This window comes from Orcinus orca, chromosome 3 (assembly GCF_937001465.1).
Source record: "Orcinus orca chromosome 3, mOrcOrc1.1, whole genome shotgun sequence".
Lineage (NCBI taxonomy): Eukaryota > Metazoa > Chordata > Mammalia > Artiodactyla > Delphinidae > Orcinus > Orcinus orca.
The window spans coordinates 9,380,378-9,402,243 of record NC_064561.1 but is presented as its reverse complement, the minus strand read 5'-3'; the positions used below and the strand labels follow the sequence as shown (position 1 = coordinate 9,402,243).

General features: G+C 58.7%; 3 protein-coding genes across 15 annotated transcripts in view; 1 reads left to right on the top strand and 2 right to left on the bottom strand.

Moving 5' to 3' along the window:
* Positions 1 to 7,564, top strand: part of NFIX (nuclear factor I X) — a 98,447-nt gene extending 90,883 nt beyond the window's left edge. For 6 of the 9 annotated variants that reach the window (XM_033401270.2, XM_049708291.1, XM_049708292.1 and 3 more), the window contains exon 11: positions 3,337 to 7,564. In XM_033401270.2, coding sequence (XP_033257161.1) covers positions 3,337 to 3,351 — 15 coding nt within the window. In that variant the 3' untranslated portion in view covers positions 3,352 to 7,564. The remainder of the gene's footprint in view (positions 1 to 3,336) is intronic. The other 3 variants (XM_049708290.1, XM_033401274.2, XM_033401273.2) reach the window with 1 other exon arrangement.
* On the bottom strand, positions 6,114 to 11,832 carry LYL1 (LYL1 basic helix-loop-helix family member). 2 transcript variants are annotated; one of them, XM_049708293.1, is made up of 5 exons: positions 10,781 to 11,832; positions 10,013 to 10,179; positions 9,514 to 9,866; positions 9,339 to 9,430; positions 6,114 to 8,504 (listed from the first exon to the last, which is right to left on the bottom strand). In XM_049708293.1, the coding sequence occupies exons 2-5, from the start codon at positions 10,112 to 10,114 to the stop codon at positions 8,089 to 8,091; spliced, it is 963 nt and encodes a 320-aa protein (XP_049564250.1). In that variant the 5' UTR covers positions 10,115 to 10,179; positions 10,781 to 11,832; the 3' UTR covers positions 6,114 to 8,088. The 2 variants fall into 2 exon arrangements, with proteins under 2 accessions (XP_049564250.1, XP_004277495.1); XM_004277447.4 differs by lacking the exon at positions 10,013 to 10,179 and having other exon boundaries at positions 10,781 to 11,829.
* Positions 11,833 to 12,956: 1,124 nt separating this feature from the next.
* Positions 12,957 to 21,864, bottom strand: TRMT1 (tRNA methyltransferase 1). Of its 4 annotated transcripts, none has more exons than XM_004277445.4 (17): positions 21,740 to 21,860; positions 21,233 to 21,517; positions 21,092 to 21,147; positions 20,698 to 20,840; positions 20,344 to 20,531; positions 18,229 to 18,344; positions 18,006 to 18,118; positions 15,881 to 16,029; positions 15,623 to 15,709; positions 15,469 to 15,538; positions 15,238 to 15,372; positions 15,060 to 15,145; positions 14,615 to 14,723; positions 14,452 to 14,528; positions 13,549 to 13,668; positions 13,329 to 13,458; positions 12,957 to 13,129 (listed from the first exon to the last, which is right to left on the bottom strand). In XM_004277445.4, exons 2-17 carry the CDS (start codon positions 21,490 to 21,492, stop codon positions 12,980 to 12,982), a joined length of 1,989 nt encoding a protein of 662 aa, XP_004277493.1. In that variant the 5' UTR covers positions 21,493 to 21,517; positions 21,740 to 21,860; the 3' UTR covers positions 12,957 to 12,979. The 4 variants fall into 4 exon arrangements, 3 of the variants coding, with proteins under 3 accessions (XP_004277493.1, XP_049564244.1, XP_049564245.1); XM_049708287.1 differs by having other exon boundaries at positions 21,233 to 21,436; positions 21,740 to 21,828; XR_004475514.2 differs by lacking the exons at positions 12,957 to 13,129; positions 13,329 to 13,458 and having other exon boundaries at positions 14,362 to 14,528; positions 21,740 to 21,864.
* Between the last annotated feature and the right edge of the window lie 2 nt (positions 21,865 to 21,866).

The following is a 21,866-nucleotide window of genomic DNA, read 5'->3' as shown; positions in this document are numbered from 1 at the left end:
AGAGGGCAGGAGGGGGTGCCAGAGGAAGGGACAGCAGGAGGGCCTCCCCTCCTGGCTCTGGGCTGGCACCAGGCGGCAGGGCTCTGGTGCCCCTGCCTGCCCACCCTCCCTCCCGCTGTCCGCCCTGCAGCTCTGACTGTATATGCGCTTGCTCACTCTCGGGGACCACTGCCATGAGCCCTCCCCATTCACCCCATTTCCGCTTCCACATGCTTTCCCTTCTTCACTTTCTCTGCTCACTTTGCTTGGATGTTGGGGCCAACTCAGAATCTGAGGCAAGTTTGGGAAACAGTTTTTCTTCCCCTTGTTCCTACAAGGAGCCTTGGGCCGGGGCCCTGAGCAGGCAGGTGTGTCTGGGGATGGGGGTTGGGGGGCCGGAGTCGGACAAGCCGAGCGAGCGGGGAGCCCTCGGGCCTGGGGGCAGGCAGGCGGCTGCGTCGGGCGCAGGGGGTCCAGTGGGGGGCGGTTTCCACAGTAACCAGTGACTTTAGCTGATCTCTGGAGCACCAGATGGAGAGAGAACAATAGAACGAGGGAAGAAAAGAGAATTTTACCAATTTTGTCATTCCCTGGGCAGCGTTTTTTACTTAGTTTTAATCAATTTTGGACCTGGCTCAGGAAACAGGGAGGGGTGAGCAGAAAAAGCCGCTCCGTGCTTGCCAGCAGATCCCCCATCTCTGGGACCCGTGGGGAGGCACCGGGGAGTCCCGTCGGAGTTGTCTTTGTCCCTGACTCCAGGCCTGAAACCAGAGTCTTCCTCCTCTGAGGAGAGGGCCCCTCAATCTGAGCACGTCCCCCCACCCCCCGCCACTGTGCAGCTCAGGAGACCCCAACGGGGCCAGTCTGGGGCCTTGGCTTGGCCTGCCAAGGGCATCGAGGCCAAGCAGGTCCTCCCTGTGCTGGTTGTCCCCGGCCTCGTTTCCCTCACAGGAAGGGGGAGGGGCAGGCTCGCAGCCAGGGTGATGGTGTAAGGGTTCTGGTGTAGTCTCCCCTCGGGAAGGTGTGTGTGTGTGTGGGTGTCCCAGAGAACACTAACACCCGAGCCTGCAGGGACAGGGGGCTCACCCGGGCAGCTTCCCTGTTCCTCCGGCCAGGACCAAAGCCTGGGAGCTGGCGGCTGAACCAGCCCTCCCCCAGCCACTCTGAGAATGCCTCAGGCCCGGGTTTCCCCCACACCTTGCTAGGCCCCCATGAGCCTCCATTTGGCCTAAAATCAGTCGATGGGATTGAACTTCGGGCAGGTGCTCCAGGAGCTCCATCAAAGGAGGGCAGGTCTCCTTTCTGCATGTTGTCCAGTACATGGCAGGAAGTGTAGTATCTCTGCCCACCCAGTAAATGCTAGCAGTGCCCCCAGTCATTGTGGCAACCCCAAACCCCCGTGTTTCCAAATGCCCTCCATCTGCCCTCCTCCATATCCAGTGTGGTAGCCACTGGCCACATGTGGCTGTTTAAAGTAAATAACTAGAGAAAAATTTAGTCCCTTGGTCACACTAGCCATATTTCAAGAGCTTAGAAGCCATGCATTGTTAGTGGCTACTGCATTGGACAGCACAAATAGAGAATATTTCCGTTGTCCCAGAAGGTTCTAGATGATCTCCGAGGCCCTGTCTTTCTTCTTTTTTCCAGTTTCATTGAGATATAATTGACATATAGCATTGTATAAGTTTAAAGTGTACAACATAATGACTTGAGTTACATACATCACGAAATGACTGCCACGATAGGTTTAGTAAACATCTATGATCTCGTATAACCAAGGCCCTTTCTAACTCTAAAACTTGATGTCTCCATCTCACGGTGGACCGTGGCCTGCGGTTCCAAACCAGAGCCTGAGGGCTGTAGGCATAATCTGTGTGACCAAGACAAGTGTTTCAAATATTGGAAAAATTTCACATGAAATTGTCTGGACTTTCAAGCTTCTTCTTTTTTTTTCAAATTAATAAATTAATTTATTTTTGGCCGTACCACATGGCATGTGGGATCTTAGTTCCCCGACCAGGGATCGAACCCGCACCCCCTGCATTGGAAGCTCAGAGTCTTAACCACTGGACGGCCAGGGAAGCCCCTCAAGCTTCTTTTGAAAATTTGGCTGATCTAGCCACCCTAGGCCCTCACCCTGATGTGGCAGCCTTGGCCACAGCCTTGGAAAGGTGCTGGTGTCCTGGTCACCACAGACCCTGCCTCCCTGTGAACACGCCACACATAGCAGTTAGGAGCATTGAGTTTGAGCTGCCCCCTGCATTTGAGTCCCAACTTGGCCCTGTGGGCTGTGTGGCCTTGGGCAGTTCAGCCACCCTCTCTTCACCTGGCTTCTGTGCAGGGTTGGAGTGAGGATAGAATGAGTCCGCACCAGGTGCATGCTCTGTAGTTAGCTCTGCTTGGCCTCTGCAGATCTGAGTCTGTGACCCTGAGCCGGAGAGAGGCCCCAAGATGCATCTTCAGGGACCACCCACCACCATTTTGCCCCGAGGGTACAACCAGACATACCCAGGCACTGTAGACCATAGAGTAGAACCCCCCTGCCCCGCCCCTTGGCCATGAGGTGGGGCCAGAGCCTTTTGTGGAGGGTTCTGCCAGGCAGCCCAGTTCCCAGGGGTCCACCCTAGGTGTGTTTTGTACTGAGTGGCTGCCAGATCCTGTTTGTGGGAAGGCGGCGCCCCCTGCTGGCACCCTGAGGGAAGCGATGCCCACCCGAGGGAGCCTCAGGTCTTCCACAGGGCGTGGCACCCAGGAGGGTAGAAGATCAAGCCCACTGGGCTACTGATCCCTTCCCCCAGGCCTGGTACTGCTAGGGACTGAAGCCATGTGGTACCCACCCCTCCCCAGACTTTCAGGCTGTGGGACCTTAGCTGAGCTATGCAGATGGGAATTTCTGCTTTTAATCCAAAGAGACAGAAAGAAAACTCAGCAAGAAGCTGGGCTACCCCCCACGCCACTCCCCAAACCCCTCTGGGGACAAAAGCTGTAGCCTGGCATCCTCCCCCACCCTCCAGGACCCACACAAAAACCTAAACAATTGGAAACATGGCCAGATCCCAGGTCTGTGCTTGTGCCAGTGCCAGCCACGGGGGTTCACCCGCTGGGCACGGTACCCACGAGAAGGCCAGCTGGACTCTAGCACCGGAGGCAGGGTCTCCTGGGGTGTCAGGATCCCCATAGGAGGGACCGACAGAGTGGGGATGTACCTCTGCACGAGGTGTTGGTGTCCTTGGCTCTGCTGGAGCTGGACCCTCCAGGGGCCTCAGGAACCAGCCTGGAGTCACAGGACCAGGTGGGAGCAAGAAGGGACCTGCCCCTGCTATTCTCAATATCGCCTCTTTTTTCGTCCCATTTCAGTCCTGGTTCCTCTGATAAGATCGACAAAAGAAATGGCAAAATGAAAAGAAGAGGTTCCTCAAAAGGGGGGAGAAGAAATTTTGAGACGTGGAAAAAAATCCCCCAGCCCAGCCCAGCCCCACCGAAAAGCAAACATTAGACGTCGTCAGCCACTCAGCCCTTCTCTCCTCCAGCCCGGGGACCCCTGCAGGCCCCCAGAAGCAGCTCAGTTCTCGGAGAGCCTCAGAAGAGGTCTCGGTGGAGCTGTGCACCAGCAGCCAAGCAGAAAGAAACATGCAAAACGGACTCTGTCAAGTAGAGGACAGAAAGAAAGGATGCAGAACTGCCTTCCTCCCCCCACATCCCGTCCCGGCCTTCTGGGGAAGGAGCAAAATCCCCAAACAAAGCAACCAGCACAATTCTGAAGGGGCCTGTCCCCCACCCTCACCCTTCCTAGGGGAACCCCACCCTCGACTAGGGCCGGAGCTTCACTAGGGAGCTCAGAGGACCAGCTTGTAAAGATGATGGGGTGCAGATCCAGAGGGCTCTCCCCTCCAGACTCCACCCCCTCCCTCCCTCTCTGCCTTTGCCTCTGGCTTCTTCCCCCAGCTGCTCTGGACCGGGTGAGGCAGGGTAGCCTCGCGATGTCCCTCTGCCCCACCCTCGGGCTAGAAGCCCCCCAACCCCGGCTGGGCAGGGGGCATCTCCCGGAGCTAGTTTTGTGCTCCCAGAATGGAGGGTGTTCTACCACCCGACCCTGAGCTGCAGGGGCAGTTCCCCGGGCCCCAAACCCCTCTGTACAGTCCATAGGAAAAGGTCGGAATGCTCTAGACAGCCCATCCCAGCCTGGGACAGGTCCCCTCTTCCCTCCCTCCCAAGGCAGGCCAGGAAGGTCACCGTCCTGACATGCTACACGTGAGGGGAGGTGGGCCCCAGGTTGCCCCCACACCCCAGCCCCGCATGCAGGTGCCCTCGCTCCGCCCCATCGGTCCCTGCCCCTGCCCCTACGCAGACAGCCCTGCTGTGGCCGGGCCGGAGAGTGGAGCAGAAAGGGGACCCCGGAGTCGAGCGAGGAGGACGAGGCAGCCGCCGCTGCCGTTGGCTAAACCGCCACCCGCGCTAGGTAGGCGTCCTGCTTGCCGACTTTCAGTTCCTTTGGAGGGTGTTGGGTGTCGTCCTTTTTCAAAAGTGTTTTGGAGCTTTCTCTGCCTCCCCTTTCCCCCACGCCACCCCCATGGCCACTTCTCTCTGGATTTCAGCTGTAATGTCTTTACTCTTTATTTAGGGGTGGGGCATTCATTGTTTCGGTCTTTTGCTGTTGCAATTGGGAACTCCTCCATTTGAGCAACTTGGGAACAATTTGGTAACACACCACAAGAAGTAGCTCTCCCCCACCACCACCACCACAGCCCCCTCCTCCCCCAAGGGATGGTTGGGGGCCTGTCCAGAGGGTCTTCAGAAGCCCCCCTGGGAGGGAGGGGAGCAAGAGCACGCCCAGCCCGCCTCCAGGGTGTGACTTGGCCCCTCTGGCTTGTCTTTCTGTGCCTTACTCCCTCCTCCCTGCATCTTGGCCCCCTTCTGGAGTCCTTGTGCCTCTCTCTCTCTCTTTCTCTCTCCTTCTTAACTGTATGAAAACACAAAGCACAGGTCAGGATCCTCTGAAAGTCAATCAACCCAACGTTGCACCACATAGGGGTGGGTTATGGGCTTTATTTATTGTGAATCTAGTTTGTGAGGCTGTGGCCCCAAGCAAAGGGAGGGAAGGAGGGGAGGGAGGTGGCTGGAGAGGAGAGGAGAGCTCTTACCTGGGGCAAAAGGGGCCAGCTTGAGTGGTGCCTCCTCCCCAGCTGGAAGCCACAAGGTGGCTGGCCCCAGGGGTGGCTTTTGTTGGAAGTTGAGCGAAGCCCCTCCCCCATCCGCGTGCAGCCCTCGAGGAGGACCGGGTCTGAGAAGCAGGGGATAGGGGAATCCGCGGGAGCCTGGGGGTCGTGGGGAGTAGGGCGGGGGGTGGGGGGCCGGGTGGGCCGGGCGTGACGCGCGGTCAAAGTGCAATGATTTTTCAGTTTGGTTGGCTAAACAGGGTCAGAGCTGAGAGGGGAGCAGAAGGGACCCCTGCCCCCCTGCCCGGCCGCACACGCCCCTTCCCTCGAAGACAATCGGGGCCGCGGGCGCGGTGGGTCCTCGGGGGCGGGGGTCTGCGGGGCGCCCGCCCAGGCGAGGTCGGAAGCTGCAGGCCAGCTGGGCCGGGGCGGGAGCGCGCCCTGCAGGGCTGCCGGGGTGGGCACGGGGGTTGGGGGCCGCTCCTTTCCTAAGTGTTGTTGTGAGGGGCAGGCGAGGGGCGACGAGGGCGACAGGAGATGTGGGGACGTGTTAGAAGAGAAAAAACCCACAAAAAATATATATGGGGGAAATGAACTTTTTTTTTTTTTCATTGAACCAAGTGCAATGCATCAGAGAGTTTTCCTATCTTTGTATGTTAAGAGATTAAGAAAAAAAATTCTATTTTTGTTGTAATGTCCTCGCGGCTCTGGGGACGCTAAAAGAACCGGGCCTGCCCCGCCTTGTGCGGGGGTAACGAAAGCTGAGTGTTTTTTCCTTTTTTTTTTTTTTTTGTTCTTTTTTTTTTTTTTTAAGTCGTTTTCCTGCGTTGACGAGGATGATCTGGGGTTTTTATTTGTTTCGTCGTTCGTTCTCGGTTTCGGTGGGAGGGCTGAAGGAAACGTTCACATTTTAGAATTGAAAAATAAAAAAACAACACCTCGACATTAAAAAACCAACACAAGATCAAAAAGGAAAAGGACGAGAGAAAATTATTTTAAAGATAATTCAACATAAAAACCCTGGTGCTTCTTACATTATAAAGTACGTTTTAAAAAACCCACAAACTATTATACATAAGTTTATGAATCAATTAAATATCCTGCACTTGTTAGGAACACGCATATCCCTTCTTTGTTGAGTTTAACGGAACGGGACAGCGGCGTGCGCCCGGCGGCGGGCTGCTCTGGCCGCGGGTCTCCCCGGGCGCCCCCTCCCCGGGGCCCAGCGCCCCCTCCTCGCCCCATCCCCGTCCGGGCCCGGGGGCGCGGCGGCGGGTCCCCAGCCCCTCCCCCGCAGAGGTCAATGCCAACGAACAAACGTCCCCTCCCTCCCTCTCCAACCCGAGCGTCCTTCTTTGAGCCAGACGCCAACTTGACCCTCACCAGCATTATCAGGAGCGCGCTCAGCAAGTTGGTAGTTTCTCCCCTCCCCCGCCCCCCACCGCTTCCCCGGCGCCCGCGACTCAACATCACCCTCCCACCCCCACCCCGGTCACCCTCCGGGGAGTACGGGGAAGGCTCGACGCTCCAGGACAGGACCAGCCAAGCTGACAGGTCGATTCGCCCAGGCCCGCGCACGCACGCACGCACGCACACGGCCCCGCACACAGCCCCATCCTTACCCTGCAACCAACCCCGTCGACTGCCTTACACACCCGCCCCCGCGCTGGCCGGCCGACCTAGTGCCTTGTTCTCACCCCCGTGCTGGCGGAGCGGACGCCGCGCTCTGGGTCCCAGAGGGGCCGGGTGGCTCAGACGACCCACCACTTCCCCACCCCGACCGTGCTGAACGGACACCCCCCACCCCGACACACACACACACGAGAGAAAATAAAGGAGCAATAAAGTCACGAGAACTTTCGTCCCCCAATCGAGAGCCCGAGGGGCACCCCAGCCCCGCCTCTGCTCCCCCCCACCCACCCTTGGGGCGCCCCCCTCCCCCCGCAAGCCAGCCTGGGCCAGCCCCGCTTCGGCCCCGGGAGATCCGTGCGCCCGACCAGCACCAGCATCGCGGACCGCAAAGGCCGCCCGTCCCGTCAAACAAGTTTCTTCTTAGGCTAAGAAACGCAGTATATACGAGTATCTCTATATATAGTACTAATGGATTTGGTGTGCTTCCCCCTTAGCGTCCCCGTCCCTCCGCTCCTCTTCCTTCAGCCTGGTCTCCCCTTCTCTGCCCTCCACCCCCGTCTCTGCACTGAGATACATAAGAAACAAGGGTAGTTTACTGTCTGTTTTGTTTTCTGGGTTTTCAGTGTCCTAGCGGAATGCAAGTAGGCAGCCAGCCCGTACGTTCCCTCTCCGCCCCGCCCCACCCCAACCCGCCCCCGTCACTGCGCTTCTGTTATACCATCTTTGCCTGACTCTCTCCGGCTTCTCCATTGAATGGCTAATGTGTATGTGAAATAAAGAAATAAAGAAAAACAAAAGCAAGAGCGCCTGAGCCTTCGCTAACGCGATCGTGCGGGACAGTTTCGGGATCGGTGGGGTGGGGCCGCCGCATGGATTCTGCGCCTCCTCCCGCCAGGCCGGCGGCCGCCACCGTCGAGGAGCACGTATCTCTTGGTCTCCGGGAGGGGGCGCCGGTGAGAAAGGAGTAGGCTCTCCGGTCCCTCCCCACCTCCCTCGGTGACCCCAGCACGTAAAAATGCGGCACCACTTGGGTCCGATGACCGCTCCGATGACGTGTTGGTTCCCGGGCCTCTCCCCCGGGAGGGGTACGCGGACAAGACCATTTCCAGCGGGCGGTGGGCGATAAAAGGGTCTGCAGGGCCCCTGGGGGCGACGGTCGCCCTTCCAGACCCCCGGGCCCTTTCCCCTGTAGGGGACTCTTCACTGGTCCTTCTTCGGGGGAGTTATCTCCAGAGCAGGCGCTGAGCGTCGTCCGCCCCTTCCTGGACGGCCCTGGGCTGAGTTCCCAGTGCCCTTCGGCTCAGAGGCGACACCGTGGAGGTCATCGCACCTCCGGACTCACAGCCGCTTTTTCTGTCTTGATGGGTCGGCCTGCCCCACCGGGGCTGCCATCGGGGCCGCCTGGGGGCGCGGGCTGCGGGCGCGCCACCACCTCGGCCTTGCGACAAGGCCCGCGGCGGGCGCCGTCGTCCAGGGCTCGGTGCGCCGGCCGTTTGCGGGGCCCTGGAGGGGCGGAGCCTGCGGCCAGAGCCGCTGCCTGGTCGCGCAGCAGCCGCACCAGGAAGCCAATGTATTTCATGGCCAGGCGGAGCACCTCGTTCTTGCTCAGCTTCCGGTCGGGCGGGTGCGTTGGCAGCAGTTTCCTGAGCTCGGCGAAGGCGCCGTTCACGTTCTGCTGCCGCCAGCGCTCCCGACTGTTGGTGAACACGCGCCGGGCCACCTTCTGGGGCTGGTGCCCTGAGGACAGGAGTGGCAGGGTTGGCGCCATGGCCCGGGGGAAGCAGGCACCCCCACCTGCCCTTACTCCAGACTCCCAGCACCCTCATGGGACTTCATCCCCGGCGGGGAGCTGGGCCTTTCTCCACCCAAGGGATACACACGTAGGATCCACGTGTAGCCCTCCTGCCAGTTAGCAGCCCCCGCAGCCCCACCTCTAAGCTGCCTAGACAAGGACTGTCACAGGCCCAAGCTGCAGACAACTGAAGCCTTCTGTACCTCTGTCTACACCTTGATGTTAAGGGCTGAAATTCTCTAGGGAATGTGGCTGCCGGTCCGGGGAGCTGTCCCTATGGTTCTCATTCTGAGAGTTTCTCTCCCAGTGATTGTGGTGCCATTCATGTCTCAGGTGGCCTTGTGAACTCCTGGTATATCTAAATGGCTGTGGTGTGTGATCATTGCCGTGTGGTTGTGTGGCGAATTCCTGTGTGGCCATGGACCTCAGTGGCTGTGGTTGCGGTCCTGTGACTCTCTCTCTCGTGTGGCTGTCTCTTGGATGGTTGCTGTCCCGTGGCTGTTTCCTGTGTGCCTGCGCATGTGCGTGGCTGTCATTTTGAAGCCCCCATGCCATGCTGTGTCTTGCCGCGACCCTTTGTGGCTCGTTGGGTGGCTGTGCTTGTGTGGAACTGGCCATTTTTCTGGGGTTTTGCACGTGGGTGTAACCTGCCTGAGCCCCTGTGTGGGCTGTCCTGTGTATGTCTGTGTGCGATGTCACATAACCTTTCCCTGCGGAAGGCTATGTGACAGACGTGGGCCCCAGCAGAGATGGCTGGGCGAACACAAACCCATACTCACCCTCAGCCAGCTCCAGCTCACAATGGCTTGGTCTCCGCTTCAGCCGGCTGCTAGGGAAGATGCTGAAAGGTCCTGCCGGCCCAATGTAGAGGCTGTAAGGGGTCGTGGGTCACTAATGCCTTGTGGGTAAGGACCCTGACCCCGGATTCCCCCCAGGCCCCAGTCCCCCACTGACCTGTTGAGGAAGGGGTGAGGGTGGTAATGCAGGGCCAGGGGCGCTGGGGCGGTTCCCAGGGTGGAGAGTTGCAGCAGCGGGGGACGGAGGGTGCTTAGTTCCGTGGTGGCCATGGCTGCCCCTGGGGGCCTGGTGTGGCCCAGGCTGATCACTGGCACGCCAGGGGGCAGCCTGGGTGGCGAGGAGCCTCTGTGGCCCACCTCCTCCGCCTTTGGGGGCCCAGGCGAGGCAGGCTTTGGGGGCGGGGCAGGCACTGGGCTGGGGGCACACACCATCTTGGCCTTCTCGGTCATGGTGGGGCCCACCTCTGCCTGGGCCTCGGGCGGGCACATGGACCCCGAGGGGGTGCTCACCTGTGGGAGGAAGGAAGCCAGCGGGGAGGGGGGAATCAGAAGCCACCCCCCACCCTTAGCCCAACAGAGCCCTCAAATGGGAGGAAGACTGGAGGGGGTGGCAGTTCAGTGGGCAAAGGCAGATGCAGGGTGGGCCCAGAAACTACCAGGACATGGGAGGGGGTCCAACACAAGGACAGGAGGTGCCCACTGAGGTGCTGGGCAGCACTGAGCTCAGCAATGCTGCTTCTGAGCTGTCTGCGACCCATGAGGCCTTAGTTGTACAGCCCCTGAGCAAATTTCCCTTCTTCCAGAATCCCCTCTCGCCTGGAGCCTGGAGGGAAGGGCAAGGCAGGGAACCCATGATGGACCCTTTGACCACAGGGTGCCCCTGTAACCCTCAGATTTGATCCCAAGACCCTTCATTGACACCATGGACCTTGGAATCCCTCCACGATTGACTGACCCTTCACTGATCACTGCCCCCTGGCTGACCATGTGGCCCTCAGCTATAACCCTGAGGCTCTTCCCATTGTCTCCATGTCAGACTCTGAAAGTCCTCCATAATCACTCCAGTGACCACGCCCCCACCCGCTGAAAATGTCCCCTGTGACCCCACTGCTGACATTGACTCCAGATGCTAACCCTCCTGCCCAGCACAGTCATGCCCTAATCCTCCCTCTGGCTCTTGTGTCCTCCCCACCCCCCATCAGTATTCACCCCTTTGCACCCTGCTTCCACATCCCTGTTCACTCTTGGCCTCATGGCCTGGCATGTCCCAGCAATGTCTGGGATTCCTGGCCCCTCTGCCCTGTCTTCCCTAGCTACGCCTAGTCTCTCACTTAGTGGGCCCCCTAGATGAATGAAGGAAGGAACGAATGAATGAATGTAGGCGGGTCCGGGATCCCCCAATTTCAGGCCCACGCCACTCTTACCCCAGCACTGCTCCGGATGCCTACTGATGGCCGTGACTCTGTCCTTCAGGTCCAGGATGTGGTTCCGACTTCAGGCAAGGCACCGCCGCCCGCTCGGGCCTCTGCGCTCTGTGCTGCTGGCGGCCGGAGGCCCTGTCTGGGCCGCAGCATCAGGCCGCCCCGCTTCCTTGGCTCCCAAGGGCCACCGCGGCGGCGGTGGCAACAGGGTAGGTCCCTCCAGGGAAAGTGAGCAGCTCCGGGCCGCCTGCCCTCTCCCCGCCCCTGGCGGCCGGGTTTCCTCCCTCTCACCCCTGGCGCAGCGGCTGGAGGATGCTGGGCCAGTGCAGATAAGGGCCTGGCTGCCTGGCCGCGCCTGATAAGGAGCCGGGCTGACCCCGGAGGAAACCAGCGGGCGGGGATCTCCTAGCGCGGGCCTCAAGTCCCCGCCCCCAGCCGGCACATGCAGGACTGACTGTCACCCCTCAAGGCCTCACCTTCCATCCCCCCAGGCACTGAAGGATCCCAGCCAGGGTGCACACCCCTAGGAGTGAGGTGCCCAGTTGCATGCAGAAGGGACACTGAGGCAGGGATGGATGCAGTGGTCCCTATGTCATTTGGGCCTGTCCTCCAGCTTTGAATACCCCTTGCTGTGTCCGTGCTGATGGGGGTGGAGGAGAGCTCTTTCCGGCCCTGCTGGGGCCTCGTGACCCAGGGGCCCCCTTCTCCTCTCCTCACCCTGCCTGGTTCCTCTTTCTACAGAGTGCCTCCCCGCCTTTCTGCCAACCCCACCCTGGAGTGGGGCACTGACTGGAGGGCAGTTCTGACAGTTTGGCCTTGGGTGTCCAGCCTAGGCAGGTGTCTTGCCCCCCCCCCCCCCCGTGCACTATCCACACCACCTTTCCAGGCCCAGGAGGGTGAGGGGAAGTACCACAGCTGGGGGAGATTTCCTCCCATGCCAGAGCTGGCAGAACCTTCTAATAGGTGCCTCCCCAGCAGGTCCCCACAATCCTGGGCCTCCACGTCACAGGATCACATAGCCCCAACTCAGAGGTCCTTGGCCCTCATCCCACAGTGGGGTCCACTTCAGGGAGGCATTGGGTAAATATCTTGGAATGGTGGTAAAGCTCAAGTTCCTGCTGGGCCTCACAAAGGGAGGGGTGCTGGGTACCACAACGTAAGCAGTGACACTGTCAGCATAACACTGTCCCTTATCCCCAGCAACCTCCCACCAGGTCAGTCGTACTTTGCCCAGTGCATATCTGGGCGACTGCAGAAGCCCCAGGCAGGCCCTCAGCTGCCCCCCAGCACCGAACTATCGCCCCCCGACTCAGGAATCAGGTGAAGCCCAGGACCCCACAAGCAACCTTCCTACTGTCCCAGGGAAGCAAGAGTACAGTTCTAAACATACGAGTTAACTCTGGTATCCCTACAAGGTGGGTTCTGGAATTAGGTTCATTTTACAGATGGGGATGAAGCAAGGTTAAGGGTGCTTGCAGGGTCCCACAGCTACCACGTGGCAGGGTGGGGATTCTGCCCCAGGCCTCTTCGTTAATGCTGCCACCCGCCCCTTCCCTGTGGGGAGGGGTTGCAGCAGGCTGCCGGGTGCCTCAGTGTGCGAGCCCGAGGGGCCGCAGGGCAGGAAGCACCTGGTCTGGAGCGGATGCTTGAGGCGCCTGGTTCCGGTCCGGCTTCCGCCACCGGGGCCCTGGCGGGAACTGGGCCAGAGAAACCAGGCGGCGAGGTGGCGGCGGCGGGGGCGCGAGTCCATAAGCGGGCGCGGGGTCTAGAACACCAGCCTGCGCGCGTGCCTGCGTCCAGGGGGCGCGCCCACGCTGGGAGGGTGGGAGGAAGGGGAAGGGGGTAAAGGTCCCTGCGGGCGTGAGCGCACGGCTGCCGCCCCGTGGCCACCTCGGGAACGGCAGGCGCCAGCAAATGGGTGGCTAAGCACCTTGCAGGAAGACGATCAGCTCCCCACCTCTCCAATACAGACAGAACACTCCCGTCAGAAACAATGACAACACTTCATTCGGGCAGGGACAAACACAGCCCAGATGCACAGAGCTCCCCAAGGGAGTCAAAACAGATGGACAGAGGAAAAGACCCCAGACAAGCAGCTGAAGAGATGGACAGAGCCCCTCCAGCAGATGGACAGACACACCACAGGCAGCCTCCCCATTCAGACAAATGACAGTCAGGGGAAGGTGAAAAGTCTTTATTGGCTCAGTCTTCGCCTGGACCAGCAGCAGCCCCAGGCCCAAGGGGGTTCTGATTGGGGGCCTCTGGACAGTCAGTGGGGGTGGCTTCAGCAGTGGCCTTGGGTGTCAGGGGGCTATGCGAGTAGCAGCACTGCTCCCCACGCTGGCAGGTGCCCTGGTGGGAGTATGATGGGTGTGAATGAACCCTGGCCCGGAGCTCAGCAGCCTCTGCTGGGTTCCCTCCCTGGATGGGGAGCTCACTCCCACACACTTGCCTGGCCCCAGTTCTCCCAGCCCTGCCTGCCCATTGGCCCAGCCCTGTTGCCAGGAGGCGAACCCATGTGTGCTTCAGTGGGGGCTGGGGGGCCCCTCACCTCCTTGAACCTCTTGCAGGGAAATGTCTTGAGCTGGGCAGCCCGCTGGGCCAGGTCCTCCTCCGGCTCCTTTCGCTTATTCTGGAGCAGCTTGCGTCTCTCTTCCACAGCTTCGCCTGCCGCCTTGCCTCTGCGTAGGGAGACGAGTAGCGGAGGCTCCATCTGGCCTCTGTGCCCACTCCCCCCAGCCAAGCCCCACCCCCATCCCACTCTCACTCACCGTGGCCGGGCGCGGGGCCGGGGACCCCAGTTGGCCTCGGGGTTGGCCTGGAAGCGCTTGAGTCCTCGCTGGCGGGAGCTGGGGTTGGCATCGTCCCGGATGGTGAAGTTGGCCTGCAGCCTAGGGAAATGAGGATGGGGGCTGAAGGGCATCTACCAGGCAGGCGGGCACACACCGCCCAGGCCACCTGCCCACCTCAGTGCAGCTCGACGTACTTTGGGAAAACTGTGTCTGCAGACGTCAGGTTTCTATCATTCATTTAATAAACATTTATCAAGTGCCTACGGTGTGCCTAAAGTCTGCTGCCGGTAAAGCTGACATTCTAATGCACAAGAGAGGCAAGCAATGGGGCAAATCAGAAATCAGCAAATTATAACGTGTGAGGGCATGAGATTAAGAGTTTTGGGGAAAAGAGCACGGTAGAGGGAATGGAGAGTCTGGGAGCCATGCAGAGACCCTGAGGAGGGGCTGTGCCTGGTGAGTTTGGGTGAGGAGGCCAGTGTGGAGTTGGGGGGGGGGGGTGGACGAATGAGGGCAGGGAGGTGAGGGGGAGATGGTGCAGGGCCTGCAGATAGAATTGTTTCTAGTGAGTCAGGTGGGAGCCACGGAGGGTTCTGAGCAGAGGAGGGACGGGATCTGACTTGTGCTCACAGGTGCCCTCTGGCCGCTGCGGGGGGAACAGGATGTGGGGGGAGGAGAGCTGGGGGACCAGGTGGTGAAGGCCACTGCACTGGTCCAGCTGAGCAGTACTGGGGCCAGAATAGGGTGAGGGCAGAAGGGGAGGGAGAGAAGTGGATGGATTCTGGATCTCACTTGAAGAATGAGCATGTGTCTGTGAGGAGAAGGGTCTGTGTCGTCTACTTCCCGTGCCTGCGGGCAGCCGTATCCGTGCCATGCCCCTACCTGGGCTCCACACTGAGAATGCGGAATGCCGGACTGGTCTCCGACAGGCGCTCCCGTTTCACCGGACACTCCTTCTCCTGGGAGGCAAAGGTCAGAGGTCAGAGGATGCTGGCACTGACCGTCCCCTGCCTTCCCAATTCCATCTGGTCAGGTCTGGCCTCACCCAGCAGCGCATGATGTCCCAGAGGGCCGAGGAGGGGGCGTCCGTCTTCACGGCATTCTTACAGGCGTGGGAGAGGGAGACCCGGAAGCCAGCATGGAGGAGGGCAGACCTGGGGACCGGGAGGGATTGTGAGGGGGAGGGGAAGGCTGGACCCCAAAGTCGGTGCTCACCTGTGAGTGTGACCCTTGTTTCACAGACTGGCGTGGCTGCACGTCTCCCGGTGACTACATTGCCTGCATAATGCCAACCACCTTCACAGTAAGACTATCCCCGTGGCCAGGGCTCATGGCTTCCAAGAGCTGTTCTAAGCTCTTGTGCATGAGAAGCCCTAGACCGGGGTTATGTTTGACCTCCATTTTATAGGGGACTCCAGTCCAAGAGGGACCCGACGTGCCCAAGGGCACCCAGGGGTCAGGCCGAGGCTCCGCCCCGGGCCCAGCCTCACCTCAGCTGCAGGAGCCTGGGCGTGCTGCAGCGGATGGTGCTGCTCAGCTGGTCCAGCGTGTAGTAGAGAGGTACATCCAGGAGCTCCTGCGAGAGAGGACGGGATGGGTGTGGGGCGGACCGAGGCAGGATGGCTGGGCACCCGCGGGGCCTCCTCCCGGTCACGGCGCGGTCCCCACCTCGGCGACGACGCTCAGGACCCCGCGGATCCGCTCGGCGGTGTGGAAGCGGCCAGGGTTGGTGCTCACAGCCTCTAGGACACGGCCCACGAAGTCTAGGTCGTGGAGGGGCTCCGCCCACATGGGGCCACCAAGCTATGGACACACAGGGACCAGATAAGCAGGGATCAGGACAGCCAGGACCCCCGCCTCCCCCTGGCCTTTCCCCCCCGCACCCCCGCCCAGCCCCACCTGGTGTCGCTGCCCACAGTGCTCACACTCTGGGGCCACGGGGGGGCCGCAGGCTGCAGAGAACTTGACCCTGCACAGAGAGGGGTGAGGTCGGGGGTGGTGACCCTGGCTGGGATGCCCCCTTCACCTTCCCCCCCAGCTCCCCCTTGCTCACCGGCCACCGGAGGCTCCCGCTGCTTTCCCGAGGCGCTGGAGGTGGAACGCCCCGCAGCCCACACACTGGAACACCAGCGCCTGCTTGCTGTGGGAGACCAGGGTGGCCACCAGTTCCTGGAATTGCCACCACACCCCAACTCTTCCCTCAGGCTGACTGGGTCCCCTTTGGGCTCCCCAGGGCAGCCTTCCCTCCCCCCGCCCCGGGAAAGGCCCCGTGACCTCCCTCATCCATCACCCTTCCCTGCCCCAGGCTAACCTGGCCGAGGCCTTGACCTTGGCCTGGCCGGTGAAGACACGAACGAAAATGCGCACGTAGAAGTCGGCGCTGATGCTGAGCAGGGGCACCACGAAGCGCTGGTAGCAGTTGGCGTGGAGGTCCAGGCTGTGCAGGACAATCCTCAGGGCCTGGCGTGGGGGACGGGTGCCAGCCATCAGTCCTGCCCCCGCCGCCACCTCCCCTACAGGGAGCCACACAAGGTGCTCGCAAGTACAGGGTCAGGGCCGGCTCCCCGGGTTCTCAGGCCAGCCCTGAGTGACCCCTGGCAAGTGAGAGCCTCAGTTCCCTCATCTATGAAATCACACCCGTCTGTCTCTTTAAGGCCCTGGCACTAAATGATTAAGGAAGGGACTTCCCTGGCGGTCCAGTGGTTAAGACTCCGCGCTCCCAGTGCGGTGGACATGGGTTCCATCCCTGGTCGGGGAACTAAGATCCCACGTGCCGTGCAGCACGCCCCGCCCCCCCCAAAATGATTAAGGAAAGCACAGGCCCAGTAAACCAAACCTCTTCCAACTAGCATTCTCAGCATGCCCCATGCTGTGTGATGTGGCACAAGGACCTGCATTCCTCTGGGCAGGATACTGGGTGCTGCGAACTACTGGGGCCTTCTCCTTGCCAGAGGCTGCAGTAAGACTCTGACACGGGAAAGGAGGCAGCATTTTCCAGACTGACCTGACAACAAGGTCAAGAACAAGGACAAGAGCCCTCCTTTCCCAGCCCCTCAACATAGCCAACCCGACCTTCTTGAATCCCCATAGCAACCTGGTGGGGTCTGGGTCATCATCATACCCATTTCACAGATGCAAAAACAGAGGCCCAGAAAAGGTGAAGTCACTTGCCCAAAGCCACCAGCAAAACTAGGACCTGAACCCAGAGCCAAATGCAAACCTGGAAAAACTGCCTTAAAAAATAATTTTGTGGGCTTCCCTGGTGGCGCAATGGTTGAGAGTCCGTCTGCCTGCCAACGCAGCGCACACGGGTTCGTGCCCCGGTCCGGGAAGATCCCACATGCCGCGGAGCAGCTGGGCCCGTGAGCCATGGCCGCTGAGCCTGCGCGTCCGGAGCCTGTGCTCCACAACGGGAGAGGCCACAACGGTGAGAGGCCCGCGTACCGCAAAAAAAAAAAAAAAAATTTTGTGGACAACCCTGATGGCACAGTGGCTAAGAATCTGCCTGCCAATGCAGGGGGCAAGGGTTTGATCCCTGGTCCAGGAGGATCCCACATGCTGCGGAGCAACTAAACCCATGCACCACAACTACTGAGCCTGCACTCTAGAGACCGCGTGCCACAACTACTGAGCCCGTGTGCTGCAACTACTGAAGCCCACGCGCCTAGAGCCCGTGCTTGACAACAAGAGAAGCCACCACGATGAGAAGCCGCGCACCACAACAAAGAGTAGCCCCGGGTCGCCGCAACTAGGGAAAGCCCGCGCACAGCAATGAAGACCCAAAGCAGCCAATAAATAAATAAATAAGAAGTATAAAATTAGAGATAATAATAATAATAATAATTTTGTGGGAGTTCCCTGGTGGTCTAGTGGTTAGGATTCCAGGCTTTCACTGCTACGGCCTGGGTTTAATCCCAGGTCGGGCAACTGAGATCCTGTAGGTCATGCAGTGCGGCAAAAACAAAAAACAAAACAAAAAACAAAACAAAGAAAAGAAAATTGCAAAGTTGTTGAAGTAGAGAATACTAGAAAGAATAATATAATCACCCACTCTTATCCTGGGCAAAACTACTGCCCCACCCCACCCCCAAAGGACCATATTTGGCAGCCATGCTCTCAGGAACTATGCGGGTTAAAGAACGTGCTTGTTGGGACCTCCCTGGCGGCACAGTGGCTGAGACTCCGTGCTCCCAATGCAGGAAGCCCGGGGTCGATCCCTGGTCAGGGAACCAAATCCCACATGCGTGCCGCAACTCAGAGTTCGCATGCCACAGCTAAGGAGCCCGCCTGCTGCAACTAAGACCCAGCACAACCAAAAAAATAAATAAATAGATAAATATTTTTAAAAAAACAAAGAACGTGCTTGTCATCGAAAGCCTGGGATGGATCTGGCCAAGCAGGTCTGGGGGTGGGAGGAGAGTTGGGAGGCCCCTCACCATCTCGTGGCAGGCCCGGCTCTTGAGGGCCATGGCCCCGTACTTGCTGTAGCATGTCTCCCCACTGTTCCCCGCCAGCACTGCCATGTCTGTGCAGGTCACACACAGCAGCCCTGTGGGGAGGGACCCGGCAGTGAGGACCCTCCAACACCCCAAGCCCTGCTCAGTACATAACCCCCCCCCAACCCATCCCCACGCCGCCCTTGCATCAGGCTGGCCTCACCTCCTTCACTCACAGCCTGCACAGCTGCATCCAGGAAGGGGGCGGGGCTGCCATAGGGGTCCAGGTCAATGACATCAAACCGCTCCGACGCCTTCTGATGCTGGTACATCAGCATCCTAGGAGCGAGAGGGCCAGGTCCTCAATCCCCTGCACCAGGGACCCGTGCTGTTCCCTACACACGTTCACTCACACAATGTGATGGTTTTGGCCTGGACTTGGGGGCCAGCTGCGCGGCTTCAGATCCTGGCTTATCCATCTGCTAACTATATTAACTTTTCCTTCTTGGGTCTGTCTACCTATCCAACAGCGGCAATAATAATAGGGAATTCCCTGGCGGTCCAGTGGTTAGGACTCTGTGTTTTCACTGCCAAGGGCCTGTGTTCAATCCCTGGTCGGGGAACTAAGATCCCATAAGCCATGCAGTGCGGCCAAAAAAAAAAAAAAAAAAAACCCAAAAACAAAAAAACCAGAAAAACAAGATGGCAATAATAATAGCCAATACTGATGCAGCACATATTTACCTGACACTGTTTCAAGCGGTTTATAAATGTATTAACTCATCTAATCACACAATCTTCCACAGATTTGAAACTATTGTTGTTCTTTGCAGGTGAGAAAATGCAAATGCTCCTGACCGTGTAATTTCTAACTGCAACCCTTCCTTCGTCCATCCCTTGTACCCTGTTATTTCACCCCTGCCTCCTGCACTTCTCACCTCTAGTTTACTACACAGTTTGTTTATTTGTCATGATTATTGGTTATCATCTGTGTTTCCTATTAGATTCTTTTTTTTAAAAAAAAGATTTATTTACTATTTATTTATTTATTTATTTATATTTATTTTTGGCTGCGTCGGGTCTCTGTTGTGGCACGCGGGCTCTTCGTTGGCGCGCGGGCTTCTCTCTAGTTGTGGTGTGTTTTCTCTCCTCTACTTGTGGCACGCGGGTCGCAGAGTGTGTGGGCTCTGTAGTTTGTGGCACGCGGGCTCTAGTTGAGGCGCGCGAGCTCAGTAGTTGTGGTGCGTGGCCTTAGTTGCCCCGCGGCATGTGGGATCTTAGTTCCCTGACCAGGGATCGAACCCGCGTCCCCTGCGTTGTAAGGTGGATTCTTTGCCACTGGACCACCAGGGAAGTCCCCCTATTAGATTCTAATATGGTCAAGAAAGCAAACATTTTTAATTCATTTATTTTCTGTAAAGGGTCAGGTAGTAAGTATTTTAGGCTTTTTGCGAGACATATGGTCCCTATCACATATTCTTCTTTTTCTAAACCTTTAAAAATGTGAAAAACATTCTTAGATGGCAGGCCATAAAAAAACAGGCGTGGGCCTCGCAGGCTGCAGTTTGCTGACCCCTGCATTATGAACTCCACAAGGTCAGGGATTTTGTCTGTATTGTTTACCGATGCAGTCCTGACAGGCAGAATGGCTCCTGGGGACTTCCCTAGTGGTGCGGTGGTTAAGAATCCACCTGCCAATGCAGGGGACATGGGTTCGAGCTCTGGTCCAGGAATATCCCACATGCTGCGGAGCCACCAAGCCCGTGCGCCACAACTGCTAAGCCTGTGCTCTAGAGCCCTCGAGCCACAACTACTGGGCCCACGTGACACAACTACTGAAGCCTGCGTGCCTAGAACTCGTGCTCCACAACAAAAGAAGCCACCGCAATGAGAAGCCCGTGCGCCATGACCAAGAGTAGCCCCCGCTCACCGCAACTAGAGAAAGTCCACGCGCAGCAACGAAGACCCAACGCAGCCAAAAATAAATAAATAAATTTATTTTTTTAAAAAAAGAATGGTGCCTGGCACTGGATATACACTGGTTCACTTGATTGAATAAAAGTACAAGAAGTTGAGTCTAAAATGGAGACCATAATGGTACTTATTTCCACCTCAGAGCACAAGCCACACAGGTATAATCAGTAACCCCTATAAAATACAGCAACCCCTATAAAACTACTGTCCTTGTTTTATAGACAAGGAAACTCGGGCTCTAGGAGGCTAAGGCCACTCTCCCAAGATCACAGAGCAAGATTATGACACAGCCAGGATTTGACCCCAGGGACCTCTGTTCCAGAAAGCACCTTCCAGCAGCTAGCCTCTACTGCCCAGCACCTACCGGGCATCCGCCTGGCTGGGCTGTACAAGGTGGGCCACATCGTTGAGCTGCACATTACGGTGCATGAGATCCACGGCTCGGGCAGAGGCATCATTGGCAACCACGGATCGGAGCCCAGGCACCTCTAGCGCAAAGCGAATGGAACGGAGGCCGGAGGCTGCCAGGCCTTCCAGCACTCGCAGGCCTTCCTGTTGGAGTAAGCAGGGAGCCCCACTCACATCCATGCCTCCATCCTCTGCTGGGCGCCAAGGAGCCCCCCCCTCCCAGCTCCTATCGCTCTCCCCCTCCAGGAGCCTTCCTTCTTTTACCACCCACTGGACTCCCGGGCTGCTACCTCCCACGTTCAGGCCCCACCTCGCAGATATCCCGCACGGCAGCTGTTCGAGGTTGGTCTCCCGGGGCCAGTTTTGCACCCTCTTTCACTTCAGCCTTGTCGTCCTCTTGCTCCGACAAGTCCACGACCACCTTTTGCAAATCCTTCTCACCTGGCACCTTGACTGCAGCCATCCAGACGCACGAGTTAGGGGATATCAAAGCGCCATCTGAGAAACCTCCCCCAACTCTTCAGAATACAGAAGATTCAGGGAAGAAAATCTTCCCCAAAGTCCCTGGAGAAAGGCAGAGGAGCAGAGCCCAGGGCCTGCTACACGGCTGGACTCTTTCTGGAAGGTAAGGGAGAGAAGGGGCGGGGCAACGAGAGAGCTCTGCGTGACACCCCTGCCCACCAGGAGCCTGGATCTCTACTCACTCTGGATTCCCTTGGCCCCAAGCTGAATGCGAGCAAACTCGGTAATCACAGCACATCTGCGGGAAACGGAGAGTCAGCTCACACCCCTTCATCCTCATAGACCCACTGCCCTCTGCCAAGCTGACCCCGGACTCTGCTCACGTCAGGTCCCGGTTGAACTCCTGCACTGGGTTGTAGAAAACTTCGTTTGCGCTGGGGAAGACGATCTTGGCGGCCCCCTCAGTGACCGTCGTCTCCTGAACCTCAGGTGGGCGCTCTTCTCCGCAGGGCTCGGTGCCATTCTCCGTTGCCGCTGGATTTGGCGGCCCTTGGGGCTGCCCCTCCATAAACCGGGCTCTAGAGAAGCTGCGGGCGGAGCGGAGACTCAGGCTTAGCCACAGAACGATCCTCGCACGGGACATCCGCGGGCGCCTCTGCCCGCCAAGCCTAGTTCGGAGGGCGGGGGAGAGAATAGCCAAAGCATCAGAGAGCTGCTTTCCTGGCCGGATGGCCTACACAAGTGTAAAGTAGGAACTAAGGAAACCCTGTGACCTCAGTAAATTGACACCACCCCCCGTCTTTGGAGGACTGTCCCTGAGAAGCCGGAAGCCCTCGAGCGGGCGCACCCATGCTCCGGATCCCTCCCCGCGTCGCCCAGGCCCCCCTCACCTTCTCCTGCGGCACCGAAAACCAAATTGGTCTCGGTGCACGTTTCCCCAGATTAGGACCTGGGCGCCGCCATGTTGGCACAGTGGGAGGGCAGATCATGTGACAGAGTTTAGTCAATCATTGATGC

Bases quoted from the DNA above. Each gene is read 5' to 3' on its own strand.
- LYL1 (XM_049708293.1), bottom strand. From the start codon at position 10,114: ATGGGTCGCAGACAGCTCAGAAGCAGCATTGCTGAGCTCAGTGCTGCC. The intron at 9,867-10,012 runs GTAGTTTCTGGG...TTCCTCCCACAG, and splicing joins GGACCCCCTCCCATGTCCTG to GTGAGCACCCCCTCGGGGTC. The intron at 9,431-9,513 runs GTCAGTGGGGGA...GACCCCTTACAG, and splicing joins CCTCACCCCTTCCTCAACAG to CCTCTACATTGGGCCGGCAG.
- TRMT1 (XM_004277445.4), bottom strand. From the start codon at position 21,492: ATGTCCCGTGCGAGGATCGTTCTGTGGCTAAGCCTGAGTCTCCGCTCC. The intron at 20,532-20,697 runs GTGGGGCCTGAA...TTACTCCAACAG, and splicing joins CCGTGCGGGATATCTGCGAG to GAAGGCCTGCGAGTGCTGGA. The intron at 13,669-14,451 runs GTAGGGGCATGG...TCATTTCCCTAG, and splicing joins ATTCTCAGTGTGGAGCCCAG to GCTGCAGGCCAACTTCACCA.